The sequence below is a fragment of the Austrofundulus limnaeus genome, unplaced genomic scaffold (genome assembly GCF_001266775.1).
Source record: "Austrofundulus limnaeus strain Quisiro unplaced genomic scaffold, Austrofundulus_limnaeus-1.0 Scaffold216, whole genome shotgun sequence".
Taxonomy (NCBI): domain Eukaryota; kingdom Metazoa; phylum Chordata; class Actinopteri; order Cyprinodontiformes; family Rivulidae; genus Austrofundulus; species Austrofundulus limnaeus.
This window is the reverse complement of record NW_013952618.1, coordinates 169,849-184,592: the sequence shown is the minus strand read 5'-3', so window position 1 is coordinate 184,592 and position 14,744 is coordinate 169,849. Positions and strand designations below refer to the sequence as shown.

Below are 14,744 nucleotides of genomic sequence, written 5' to 3'. Positions count from 1 at the left end.
GTTCTGTATTTATAAATTACAGAACTTTTTAATATGTTCGTCATATTTGAAGTGGAGAGGAGCACCGAGCAGACTGACCGGAGTAATCTCCAGTCAGTCTGCCTGCTGGCATTAATTGTATTAATCGTCAAGTGCCAAAAAGTAATCGATTAATGTTTTTCTGACGATTAATTGCACACGATACGATTATGCCCAACCCTACTCAAAACTAGAGTTTGACCGATACATCGGCCGGCTGATATTTGTGTTTTTTTCTTGTGGCATCAGCCGATAAGTGGATGCATTCGCCAACACAATAACTTATGATAGATGTTTTAAATATTATATACAGTATATAAATGTTCTACTTTGCTATCAATTGGTAATAAGTTTTGTTTGTCGTGTTAATAAAGGTTTTATTTTTGTATAAAATGAGACTTATGTAACATCTGATATCACTGTGTCATTTTTACCACGTAAATGGAGGAAGAAAAAGCAATATCCGCTTCAAGAATCTTCCCAAAACAATTAGCAGCACATAGAACGTAGCATGTAGAAATAATTGGTAATGGCATCAGCCTTAAAAAACCTGTATTGGCTGATCAAAACAAGAGTCAAAAAGTAAGGAAATTAGTGTTAGAATATTTCTTTGTTTTAACAATGCTTCTTGGTAATAAACCTTATAGTGGGCACCTGACTGGCAGCACATGGGCGTACCAGAAGCTCAAAACAAGTGTCAGTATCAACAGCAAACTAAGCGATTTGGCAGAGTAGATTAGGCAAATTTTTCTTTTGTGCAACCCTCATACTCAGCTCTGCTGCTCATCCCACAAGTGCATGTTCCTAACAAATGTGGCACCATTTAAAATGGAAATTAACATGATTCCCAATAGAATAAGATTTATTGCCAAGAAGCTTTGTTACAACAAAGATCTACTACCAAACACAAACATCCCTACTTTTTGTGCTAAGTAGGGATGCACCGAAATGAAAATTTCAGCCGATATCGATATCCGATATAATTATTGCTGTTATGGCCGATAACCAATATTTACCGATATTACACAAACACACAAAATATATTATACATATATGAACAAACACACTTGGGTCTTTTTTTGATATGGTAAACAAACGATCAGACCTCTGACATGGCTCCCTACTTCAGTTATTCCTGGCTATGCAGCGTCACTAACACTATCATGATCAAACAGTTGCCACTCAACCACCCATCTCTCCTCCCAAATCAGAAACACAAAGCTAAAAAGTGGGAAATCAATATCAGATGTTAATATTGGACTTTTTGTTTTACATATCGGACCAATACGGATATTATAAAAAAATTATCAATATCGGCCAATACCGATATTAATGCAGATATATCGTGCATCCCTAGTGCTAAGTTTGTATGCTTATACTTAAATCATGCCATGGTTGCTCTGGCCGGATGTTACATGGTTGTTGTCCCACTAAGTGAAGCTCCAGTCTCAAGTTTCCTTCTAGGACTGTCCTGTATTCAGCTCCATTCATATTTCCTTTTACTCCCTGCTGAAAAAAAGCCTCCCCACAGCATGACGTTGTGTGTTTAGGGTGTTGCGTAGAGGTAGTTTCTCATTATACACAATGTTTTTCATTTAGGTCAAAAAGTAAAAATTTGTTCTTGCRTGAGCAGAGTACCTTCCTCCACATTTTCGGCATCTCTTAAATGTCATTAAACCAACTGCATCAGGAGTTTCTTATAATAATATATTTCTTTTTACCACTTTCATTAAAAAATGATGGAGTGCATGTCCTGTGGACAGGGTCTCCCATCTGAGCGCTATGTCTCTGCAACTTCTCCAGAGCTATCGGGCTTCTTCCTCAGATTATTGCTCTTCTTGCTCAGTTTAGGCAGACAACCATGTCTTGGTAGGTTTACACTTGTGCCATACTCTTTTCCATTTTGGATGAGAGATTGAAGAGTGCCCTGTGGGATGTTAAAAGCTTAGGGTTTTTCTATAACTTAACCCTGTAACCTGTCAGGTGTGTTCCTTGGTCTTCTTGATGCCATTTAATCTCTAATGCTCTGTAACAAACCTTTGAGGCCTTTTCAGCATTTATACTGGGATTAAGACACATGCAGGTGGACTTTATTTACTAGTTAGGTGACTTCTGAAAGCAGTTTAGATTTTTATTTGAAAAATTTTTGAAAAGCATGTATTTTTTTCTTTCCACTTCACGTATACACTCCTGATCAAAATCTTAAGACCAGTCAAAAAGTGCAAGAATTTGCATTTTGCACTATTGGATCTTAAGAAGGTTGTAAGTAGAGCTTCACAATGTTCAAAGGAATCAACGTAAGAGACACAAACTTTTGAGCGGGGTATTAATTGAAAACTGCATTTGCACTCAAACATGATTTTTTAAGCTGATCAAAAGTTTAAGACCATAGCTCAAAAAAACCCCAAAACCCCCCAAAACAGAAATCAAAGTGTCAAAAAAAGGACTCAGTAATGAGTAGCTCCACCATTCTTGTTGATGACTTCAAACAATGGTTTAGGCTTGATGCCAGTGTTTCCAGGAGGCTAGTGGGAACGTTGCTCCAAGTGTTGAAGATGGCTTCACGAAGGGCATCCACTGTCTGGAACTGATGCCCATTTTTGTAAACTTCTCTTGCCATCCATCCCCAAATGTTCTCAGTTGGGTTTAGATCCGGGGAACAGGCAGGATGGTCCAAAAGAGTGATGTTATTCTCTTGGAAGAACTCCTTTGTCAGGYGGGCATTGTGAACTGCAGCATTGTCCTGTTGAAAAACCCAATCATTACCACACAGACGAGGGCCCTCAGTCATGAGGGATGCCTGCTGCAACATCTCCACATAGCCAGCTGCTGTTTGACGCCCCTGCACAACCTGAAGCTCCATTGTTCCATTGAAGGAAAACACACCCCAAATCATGATGGCGCCCCACCACTGTGCCGTGTAGAAAACATCTCAGGTGGGATCTCCTTGTCATGCCAGTAACGTTGGAAGCCATCAGGACCATCAAGGTTAAATTTTTTCTCATCAGAGAAGACAACTTTCTTCCACCTTTCAATGTCTCATGTTTGGTGCACCCTTGCAAAGTCCAAACGGGCAATTTTRTGGCGTTGAAGAAGAYGTGGCCTTTGAAGAYGTTTTTTGTTTCTGAAGCCCTTCTCTCACAGATGTCGTCTGATGGTTATTGGGCTGCAGTCAGCACCAGTAATGGCCTTAATTTGGGTAGAGGATCGTCCCGTGTCTTGACGGACAGCCAATCGGATCCTGCGGCTCAGAGCTGGTGAAATTTTTTTGGGTCTACCACTTGACTTTTTGTTCCATAACCCTCTGGATCATTTAAAAAATGCAAAATGCCTGTCTTACTGCGTCCAACTTCAGCAGCGATGGCACGTTGTGAGAGGCCTTGCTTATGCAGCTCAACAATCCTACCACGTTCAAAGTCAGTGAGCTTTTTTACTTTTGCCATCAGGAGGTCTTGACAGTTTAATGACTTGACAGAAAATGACATGGAATCCAGATTTTTGCACAGCTTTTGGCTTTTAAAGACTATGGTCTTAAACTTTTGATCAGCTGAAAAAATCATGTTTGAGTGTAAATGCAGTTTTCAGAAAATTCCCTGCTCAAAAGTTCTTGTCTCTTGCACTGATCTCTTCTTTTAACATTGTGAAGCTCTACTTAGAACCTTCTTAAGATCCAATAGTACAAAATGCAAATTCTTGCACYTTTTTGACTGGTCTTAAGATTTTGATCAGGAGTGTATATGCTGCCTTGAGTTGTTCTGGCAAATAAAATCCTAGTAAAATTCTTTGAAGCTTTGAATGTGACAAAATGTGAGAAACGTTTGGGAAGTGTGAATAATTTTTTCAAGGCATACAGTTTTTACTATAWGAGGATGAAAATCGAAGACTTCAAAAAAAAGTTACTCATTGGGTACAATACACTCTACTCAACACAAATCAAATCTTGGTGTATGTTCAAACAGGTCTATTAAAAGTTCATGTGTGTGTTTTAAAATTAAAGCAGAAAGAATGATTCAAACTACATATGTCTCTTTAGAATACTWAAAATACTAACAGCAATGCTCGAAAGGAGTTAAAAACCTCAAATCTCCTGCACCAGTTTGTCTAAGACACAACACCGTATTAAAGGTTTAGATGTGACGGAAAGCTTTAGAAAACAGATCTTTAAGTCTTACAGATTTCCCCACCGTCAGCTGAAAGGCATTTAAGGAGCTAAAAATTGAACAATTTAAGGCCAGATTTGCACCTCTAATGACACAAGCAGGTAATGGCAGCCTGACAGCACAGGGGATCCTCTGTTCTCTGACTAAGTTAGACAAATCTGAGGTAAAAGAAGACGGTAACTGAATTACATTAAAGGAGTGGCTCCCCGCCAGCTCTGCAGCAAAGCAGATTAAACCTGTACTCGTTCATTACATGTAGCACACAGAGCAACACTTGGCTTCAAACTGAGTGAGTGAGTGGWTCAACTCTTTCCAACTCTCTTCACTCAATCACAACCATTCAACATCTACTGGGCAGGAAAAGGATAAAATAAAATCWTAATAAAGGCCTGGCATCTCCTGCAGGAATGCATATCACCTGCAGAGTTTTGAACTAAGGGACAGAGATTTAGCYGTTTTGGTCAAACCCTGTAAATAATGTCATGTACAATCTCACGTAAAATGTAGTGATCTCGTGAGAACAGTTAGGTCTCGGAGTATTTGCAGAGARTGACTCTCAGCTACTACCAGATCAAACAACAACTCAATGTCTGCGGGTCAGTCTGTGTCAAATCACCCAAAATAAAAATACATTTTAACACAACCACCTMAAATTTTWAWKRAAAMYKGSMWTTTTTTTAGCAATTGTGATTCCACAGAACAACATCTCAAATGTTAGGTTATTCGGACCAGGGGTTCCAAAGATAATGGGCCCCCCAAAAAAGTGTTCAGATTTTTGCAAAAATGAACACGTCTGCCTAATTTTAACCTCATTTATCTCAGGAACTACTGGGCCTATTTTCACTAACTGTAGCTGTTTATCCAATGATCATCTTCTGTAAGTTTCACTAAAATTCATCCAGTGGTTCATGAGATATTTCAACCCATTCTCACTCCCAAGTCGTCACATATTGACGCGTTTCCAAGGTTCCCTCTACGTCCRATTTTGACGCGCAGGGTACCCCCGTCGCGTCAGTTAGTGACGAGATGGGGCGAARTCTGTTGACATATTTTCAGAAAGTGTATAAAATGCGYGRAAACGACCGTTCCAAAGCCTGAAATTGCCTTTGTTCACTTTAGACATCCTGTCCCTGACCGTAGTACGTATAATTAACCATTTTTAGAAAATGTACRAAATTCACGTCAACATGTTCTAAAGCGTAAAATGACCAAATATTCACCATGGACATCCTACCCCTGATCCCAGTACCTAAATTTAACCATTAATCCTGATCCCTCATGTTAACCTCAGACCACCGACCCAAAGACCCCTGGTGGCGAAACGCGGAAAATCCGCGGGCGTCAAGGRSTGACGCRAGGGGGGTACCCTGCRYGTCAAAACAAGACGCAGAGGGAACGTTTGGAAAAGCGTCAATATGTGACGACTTGGGAGTGAGAATGTGTAGGATATTTTGCTAACAGACATAATCTAGGACTATCTGTTGATGCTCTGCAAAAACAAAAGTTCATCACATGTAGACATACACCCAATGATTACCCTTACACAAATTTAATTTAAGAAATATTTTGCTAGCAGACAGAGTAGGCTCAAGTAGTTCACGGCAAAAACATCTCCCTATTGCCTTCTGATGTGAGCGATAAGTGAACAGCTAAAAACACAGGTTCACTGCTTACACAATGTGCACATTTGAAAACTTTTATTTTGTTAAAACTTTGTTAGAAAGCAGCCTAATCGCTTGTCAATTTTTACACTAATGTGCAAATGTGAATTATTGTTCAACTGTGCAGTGGAGTTTTTAGTTTCCAAAAGGTGTTGTCAATAAATGCAGACCATAATGCATCTGGTTCGCCTCTAAAACGTGACACGACTGCACCGATATCAGTCAGTATAAACGACTGTGACTGAGTGAGGCTGGGTGAATCTATCAGCCGAAGGTGTGCTTTATGTATTCTGACAGAGCAGTGAAATATGAGCTCTCAGGACCGTCTGGTTCCCAGACAAAGACAAACCACACGCATCAACAGGAGGACATATATACAGGAGAGAAGGCAGTGTTTCCATCTTCTTATTGTTGTTTGTTTATAGTTCATATTTCAAAACATTCAGCTTGACCCAGAACAGCAGACAGTGACATTTGCTTTTTGGAAATATTGTGTTTTTCAAAATATTAAATAACAAATAATTTCCTATATAGGAACTTGAAAACAAGTTTGTATTGTTTCAAGGGTAGTATTCAATGCGTTTTAATAAAATACGATTGGAACATTAAAAAGGTGTATTATGACCTTTTTAGACCTGACAGTGTCAGTTATTAAAAAAACTGGTATCGGCCAAAATAAGAATCGGCAGGTCAGACTTTTTAAAGATTGGTGATTGTTCAAAAGACTGCAATCGGTGCACCACAGTAGCAACCACTTCGTTTTTTTTAAGCTGCCAGTTTGCTCCTTTAAGAACTTAATACATTGATTTTAGCTTTGTTCATTTTAGCATTTGTTCTGCTCCGTTTAGCTACAGTCTGCTGTTTTTAACATTCGTTTTAGCTTCTGTTTTCCTGCTTTTAACTTCTAGCTACTGTTCTTCTATAATAGCTATTGTTCAGCTACTTTTGGCTACTGTTGTGTCACTTTTCCCTGCTGTTCTGCTGCTTTTCCATCCTGGACAGACTGGGCTGCTTTGTTTGGGTTTTAGCTCAAGGCCTTATGCTGAATGCTGTGCTGTGAAACTGGAGTCGGGAGATGAGAATAAAGATTTGAAAAGAAATCCAAGTGGATTCCTGTTTTATTCAGACATGCCATTTTTGAACAGCACATTCATTTTCTACAAATTTGGTGATCCTGATGTGATGGATGATCTTGACTAAGCAGAAAACATTGGATTTTATTTTTGGCTGTTGAGGAACCTAAGAAGATTTTGAAACATCAACTGCTGAGAACGAGGACAGTTGAGCTTTGATATGCCTCCTTTTCTTTTCCAAAGACGATTTCTGCCAGCTTCTCCAAAAGATGACGGTGTTGGAGCTCAAGATTCATCGTCTGGAAGAGATGAATACTTTGGAGGACTCAACATGCGTTCAAATGGCTGAGATGAGAGATCAACTGGACAAGGAGATGAGAGCTGTATGAAACTCTCTTGGTGCCAGACCAAAACATCTCTAAGGAAGGATTCAACGTTTGGATGACAACAAATGGCCAGAATTACAGAGAAATGCTTTTTCTCCACCCGTAAAGAGAAGAAGACAGTGACAGGCTGGAATCAAAATTACTGATAACGGCCAGAGAAACGAAGACAGAGCAGTCTTTCTTCAAAACAGATTCACACCACTGGAAGAAACTGGTGAGTCTGAACTAGGGATGGGTAGCGAATTCGATACTTTTAGAAGTACTGACCAAATTCTGTCGGTACTACAGAGTACCTATTCATGTAACATCAAACGGTACCATGTTTCGGTACCTAAACGCATCATTGTGACCATATTAGTGTAAGAGTGGTGAGCTTTCCATGCTTGTCCTGAACGCAGCATCGCACAAAAGTGTAATGACGTCAGCAGCCGCTGGTTCAGTAACAGAGTTCAGTCTGAATGTAGATTGAAAACAAGCCTCGCAGCTCCTGGAGTAAAACTCACCAAACAGACCACCTCTGAATTATCTGGTGGATTAATTATCTTGTGAGCACGATGTTCGCTTGCTCACAGTAAATAAAGTACCGCCACTTTCTTTACTTCATCCACCATTAAACAGAGACCAGCAGAGGAAAACAACAGAGGTGCTTCCCAACAGTCCGAACACGTCTGACCTGAAGGAGCACAAGCAGCTAACTTGAAGCATTGGGCGTGTTTTGGATGCTCAAAACGTAGCTTGAATACATTTTATTTACTTTAACTCAATCCTCTTTTGCTTATTTGATTTAAACATATTTGCCTTCCATGGACCTCCATCACACAATGTTTCTAGCAGGGAAATGACATCAATAGAAACACATGGAGCTGGATTTTAATTTGTGCAATAAGACAAAACAGTCTTGTTGTTTTCAAGAGTTTTCACCTTAAAGAAATTAGTTAGACAACTGATGTTACAATACAAAKAGTTGGATGTTGTCTTGATATTTGATAAATTTTATATATTGAGAAATAAATATGCTAAAAAAAAAGTTTATTATTAAAAAATACAACAACAACAAACGCAAAGTACCAAAAATTGGTACCGTTGAGTACCGGTACCGATTCCGTGGTACTGGATATTGGTACCGAATAGATTCAAATGTCAAAGGTACCCATCCCACGTCTGAGGCCAAAGAACAACAGGAGAAAACTGAGACATCGATGGAACATGACGTACAAGTGAATGATAAGAAGATTGCTGCAGAAACAGAACCACAGAGAGGGGAGTTACTTCAAGCTGCTGAACCAGAAGAACATCTGGATTCATCAACATCACAAACAGAGAACCCGGAAAAAAGGTTCCCCCGACCTACAACTGGAGAACATCTGACTACCTCTTCTTCTTCTCCACCATATCATCAACCGAGATGGAGAATGTAAAACCTACACCCAAGAAAATAACAGATTTGGAGATCGCATTGAGGACACTGTGGAACAAGAGGAGGCTTTACAAGAGTGGAAAAGTTACAAGACTGGTCACCCTGATGATGAATATGTTTATATCTGGGAGGAATAAAACATTACATTTCTGGGGTTGGGAAATGTTAAGAAATATCCTGATCTAATAAATAGATGTTAACACTTCTCTATGAAGTTTTCATAAAATTTCCTTATAGTTTTATTTAATATATTTATGTATGTCAAGAGAGGGGTTGCAGGAAATTGTGTAAATGATTAACTAAATGTTAGATGCAGTTTCGTATTTTTATACGTTCTGATCATTGCAGCCACAAGGTTAAAATAGACTAGGGCTGCCACAAACGATTATTTTTATAATCGATTAATCACCGATTATTTTTTTCGATTAGTCGACTAATCAGATCATATGTTAACTGAATATAAAACATACAGCTTATCGTGCCAAACTGCAGCTGCTATTATATAACCATGGTTAGATTTTAGCTATATGCTAACTAAAAATAATTGCTGTGGAAGGCAAGTTCTGCTCTGCAGATGTTGCACAGGTTTCTCTTTCATTTTCTTAAAATGATCCCACACTTTTGAGCTCCGTTGCCAGGTAGCCATGATACCAGAGCCTGTCTGTATAATGTCTTGTGACGTCCACGGCCTACCGCAGTTACCACTACTGTGCATGTGTGTCAAGGACAGAAAGGCAGATGTGGCAGTGGAAAGTGTTAAAGCAGTTTGGAGAGAAAAACAAAGAACAACCAAAAAAAAAAAGAAAGAAAACGATTAATCGATTATTAAATTAGTCATCGATTATTTTAATAATCGATTAATCATCGATTAATCGTGGCAGCCCTAACAAACAAAGAGTTGGTGTATCAAAAGTTAGTTACGTTCTACGTCTGACGTAAAAGGTAACACCTCCAGGCATGTAACCAGGAAGAGATGTACATTATAAGTTTAATTTATTATTATTAGAGGGAAGTTTAGAAGTGTTTTGCATGTCTGTTTGGATCCAGCCTGGACAGACTGGGCTGCTTTGTTTGGGTTTTAGCTCAAGGCCTTATGCTGAGGCCTGTGCTGAATGCTTTGCTGGGAAACTGGAGACAGAACACAAGAATAAAATCCAGTATAAAACGCTTTATCTCACAGATTTTGCTTATTTGGGTGAGTTCTGAGGTATTTTGGCCGCTGCCTGTATCGGCCGTTACCTGCTAACAGAGAGAGGAAAAAAGAAAAGTGAGCTGCAATGCGCGGCGAAACAGATTCACTAAAACAGAAACGTCYTCCAAAAATATGAAGCGGCCTTAGGGTAACGTTTAGGACAGAACAATGTCTCAGCGGTTCCTCATTTATCTGAAGAAGAGCTTTTCTGTAAGTTATGTTGGCACTCGATGGGCTGGATGTGTAAGAAAACATGTGAAGACCACTTCCTGTCTGAGTCGCCTCACAAACAGTGAGCTGAAACACACACTGCCAACTCCTCAACAATCTGAAGGTGGGAGTTTATTCAAGATTTTGTTGTCGTGTGTGCAGAATCAGATATTCTGTCAGAAAAAATGAAACAGCTGATTCTGTTGATTGATAAAGCGCCGTTGACAGGAGGCGTGGAGGTGGTTCCTTCCATAGAAATAAATAATGAGYTTAGATAGACATCAACATCCTTTTTAATAAGCAAGTGTAGTGGTCACCTAGTAAAGACGATATTAACGAAAATAAGAAGAACCAGTGAATTTCCTTATAATTTTTATTATAAGGTGTAGTATAAATCACTACATATTGGTAGTCATATGATTCTCTACACAAATATGTACAAATTGTTGCTGTTTGTAGGTTTTATGATTCTTTATGACATATTTATGTGAAGTTTAATTCTAAAACTGTTATTTTACAAAAGGATAAGTTTATTAATGTGAGATTCTATGATTTACACGTAATGTTTTTTCTTGTTAAATACCTTCTTATATACTGCAAAAATAATTTCATGTTCTACTGAACCACAGATATTTGTCATATTAATGAACGTGAAATAACAGACATCAATTTTTTATTTCTGTAGCTAATTATTTGTTTAATTATTGTTCAGTCCCTTAATAATTACACACGTTTTAGGGTAATAAAACAATCGTGATAATAAATGAGATTGGACGATATGAAAAAWATGAATTGTGATCATTTTTTTTGCCATATCGCCCAGCCCTAGTGCATTCAGCAGACTTTTCAGTATTCAATTTATGCTTTTTTGTGACCAGATAATACAAACTCATTAAAACKTTAGCATGAAAAGTACACAACTATATGTCTTTCTTCAAAGAATTATTGGCTTTTAATTGGATCTTTGTTAGAGTGCGTAATGACAGTTTGACCCTGTGAGTATTTCTGACTGACAGGTACTGAAATGCCTGGATTATGTGCTCCGTTGGATGGGAGCTCAGCCAAYCACAGGACGATGTGCACTGCAGGAGCATGTGGTCACTCAGCAGTGACATGACACATGTCCTTTAAAGATACTAATGGTGACACCTTAGTCTGTAAACCAGGTGCACCCACTCAGAAACAAACAGGGGTCACCTGGCCCTCACCTGTCCCCGCTGACTGAGCCAGAGATCTGCAGGCCTGACTTAATCAACCTGCTTGTCAAAGCAGGCAGCAGCAGGGTCACGAGCAGATTTGTGCCAAAGAAGCAGCGCTAAAAGATGAAACATGGAGATAAACGGCTGCAGAGGATAAACCAGAACCTGAAGATAAAAAGCTAAATGGGTGTTTGACAGAAGCATGTCTGAGTGACGGAAAACAATTACTGTGCAGGCTGCTTGTTTTAGGGAAAGTCAGCTTTAGTAYGACAACATAAGACATTAATTTGTTATTTAATGATTTTCTGTATTGTCGTGTTACAGCTTGAACTAATTTATCTGATGTTGAGAAGCTACAGCTGTCAAGTGCTACTTTCAGCTACTCACACACCAAATTTGAGCTCAATATCTGTCTGAGTTAGACATTTTTGTTCTCTAATGTTGCTTCACTGTGACAAAAATCTTGAAAGTGTTGAACTCTAGAGCAGTGGTTCTCAAACTTTTTATCTTCTGACCCACAAAATATCCATGGCAAAAACTTGTGACCCCAAATATTACTATTCTGAGTACACGAACTTTGTTAATAACCCTAAAAACACAGGCTTTTTGACAATCTAAACAGCTTATACACAAATATAAATACTTATTTTGTGTTTTTGTAATATTATAGGGAAAATATTACATCAGCAATCATTTTATTACCCTTTAAATTGATTTCTGGAGATTATCCAAGGTGCTTCATGACCCATAATTGGGTCCCAAGCCCAACTTTGGGAACCAAAGTGCACTGGTTCCAAAACTTTTCAGCTTTTGACCCAACAAAATAACAGTAGCAGAGACCTGTGCCCCCAGCTATTTTTGGATGATAAACGTTTGTATCAGGTCAACTAAACATGGGCATAGTAACAATATTTTTATACTACATTTATCCATTTTAAATACACTAACCTCACTCCTTTGTAACAACTAAGGCAAAAATGTAATTAATTCAGAAAATCTTTTCAGGACCCCACTTTGGGAAACACTGCTCTAGAGGTTGAACAGTTACAGATGTAATCATCCTGTGATTACTTTCTGATAGTTTCTTTACAATTTGCCCTGTGCTGCTATAGCAGACAGACACACGCAGACAACACAAGTGTGTTTTTGTTAGGCACCTTTCTTTTAAGGTTTATAAAAAATTACGCTACACGTTTAACAGTTTTCATCCTTTTCCAGACTCAAATATTTTAAGATGCACGAGGATATAAAAATAACCTATTTTTTTAGACAAAACAGTCCAAACTCACTAGTTGCCATTTGAACAGTAAGTTTGTTATATTCAAACAAGAGATGTGTTTGAGTCAAGAGGCTGTTTTCTATCAATAGACCTGTGTAGAGCTTAAACACACCTATAAATATGTGATGACACATGAGGTGAGGAAACAGTGTCCATGTCCTCCTGTCTATAATAAGCCTTCAGAGGGTTACCTTCAGGGCGCACTTCTCTCCCGTCTTCTTACTGAAGCACTCCAGGACTTTACCGTTGATCCCCAAACCCAGAACCTGGCTGGAGATCTTATAATCATCAGTCACCGCGTTGCGTTTGATCTCCAGTTTGGGATAAACCGGCAGGGGGAAGTGTGTGGACCCGGTGTCCGTCACGGTCTTCTCCTCGGCCGGGGGCACAGGCTGCTGCTGCTGCTGCTKCTGGTCGTCGGGCTGACAGTCCGGCTCGGTTTCTTCAGKTTTTGCTTCTTGCTGCGGGCTTTCTTTCTCTTCTCCATTCTGGAGCATCTTCACGCGGACCTGTCGTCCCCGGCGGCGCTCGGAAASTTTCGCACTCCTGTTGCGTGTGCCGCCGAAAGGTTCAGCTCCAGATGTTTAACCGCACATCCGCTCGTCCCGAACAGCAGGAAAAAAAATAAAACTCAAAATAAGTCGTGGCTCATTTGTAATTCTGTTTGACAGCCCGCAGTTTATAAACTTTTAACACATCCGGGAGCTCAGAACTGCTCCCACACTGTGAGAGGACACGGTCATTATGGAAGCCGGTGATCTCAGCTCCAGTCGCGTTCACGTGGCCCGCCCTGTKGGTTTAAGCTCCGCCCGCTCAACCTGTGCTGCGGCGGCCACCGGAAACTCGGTTCCTTCTCYGTGGAGGAAAACTGAACCGAAGGTAACAGTGGAAAATATTAATAGTTACTCTAAAGAAAACAGAAGACAGCAGAGGCGCCACCGGGAGGGGTTCAATGGGCCTTTTCGCTGAAATACTACTGGAAAGGCCTCAGTAGATWCTAGGCGAGATAGGTGGTCGCCATCTTGCTAGGTGCTAAGCGGTACCGCCTTGTGCGTATGTTAAGTCTTCTGCCCAAAACACTGAGAAATAGCCTTATTTGACATTGCAGTGGTCTGCAACTCGTGTCTCCTTTTTTCTGCTCTGCAGTGCACATTAGTTTGGACCATTAAAAATAAGGAAATAGGAACAACTATTTGGAATAGTTCTCTTCCATTTTTTCTGCAATATGTAAGACAAATAAATGTTATCAAATATGTGTTGGTTTATTTATCATTTATTTAGTTTATCTTTCAGCCATACTGTGTGCTTTCTCTGAAAATACAGGGAAATTATACATTTAACTTATTGGTTGCTGTGAAAAAAAATCATAAATGCAGTTTAATAAACAAAAATCTGTTACAAGTGGGCAGTCAATCTGAGATTAATGAAAACCAGAAGTAAAGACTTGTCTTGCATAAAAACTGTGAAGCAGAAGTAAATGAAGGCATCAGTTATTGGTCACAAATACCCAGTCATAAAAGTCCTTTTATTTCTTTGTTTGTTTACAAAATAATTTACCAGAATGCAAATATGATATGATTTATTATTTCATAGTGGGGTATTTATTAGTTTTCAGCAAATATAGTAAGTTACTCATATGCCTCCATAAATTATTATTAAATGAGTTATACACAAAATGTTTTTCCTCATGTGATTTTGGTGTTTTCTGATCTACAATGTAAAAGTACTGATAAATGTTAGAGATCTTTGCCCACTTCAAAGCTCATAGCCAAGAGCTTTGCCTTTTGACTCACATCTTTTTTTCACCATGACCCACCAAAGCAACCCTCTCATTACTGAGGATGAGGCCCCAACTTGTCAATCCATCTTTTGATGAAAGTCAGTCATTGTGAGACAAAGTGCGTGAATGAGGCAGGTGGAACCGTCAGGCTACAAGGAGCAGAGGTCAGAAAGGTGCAGGACTTCACATTTTTAGGGTCAACTGTCCAGGAAAATGGAGTGTGTTAAAGAGATGATGAAGAGTTCAGGTAGGAYGGAGAAAAGTTTCAGGACTGACTTGTGACAAAAGGGACAACAAAGTTCAAAGGAAAAGTTTACAAGAGAGTAGTGAGACATGCCAGAGGAGGAACAGTGGGAGTATTTGCAACAT

General features: G+C 39.3%; 1 protein-coding gene across 3 annotated transcripts in view; it reads right to left on the bottom strand.

The window, feature by feature from the left end:
• The window catches only part of mapkapk3 (MAPK activated protein kinase 3), a 32,237-nt gene extending 18,572 nt beyond the window's left edge, over positions 1–13,665 (bottom strand). The window contains exon 1 of one of the 3 annotated variants that reach the window (XM_014019313.1): positions 12,787–13,665. In XM_014019313.1, coding sequence (XP_013874767.1) covers positions 12,787–13,092 — 306 coding nt within the window. In that variant the 5' untranslated portion in view covers positions 13,093–13,665. The remainder of the gene's footprint in view (positions 1–12,786) is intronic. The other 2 variants (XM_014019312.1, XM_014019314.1) reach the window with 2 other exon arrangements.
• Positions 13,666–14,744: the final 1,079 nt, after the last annotated feature.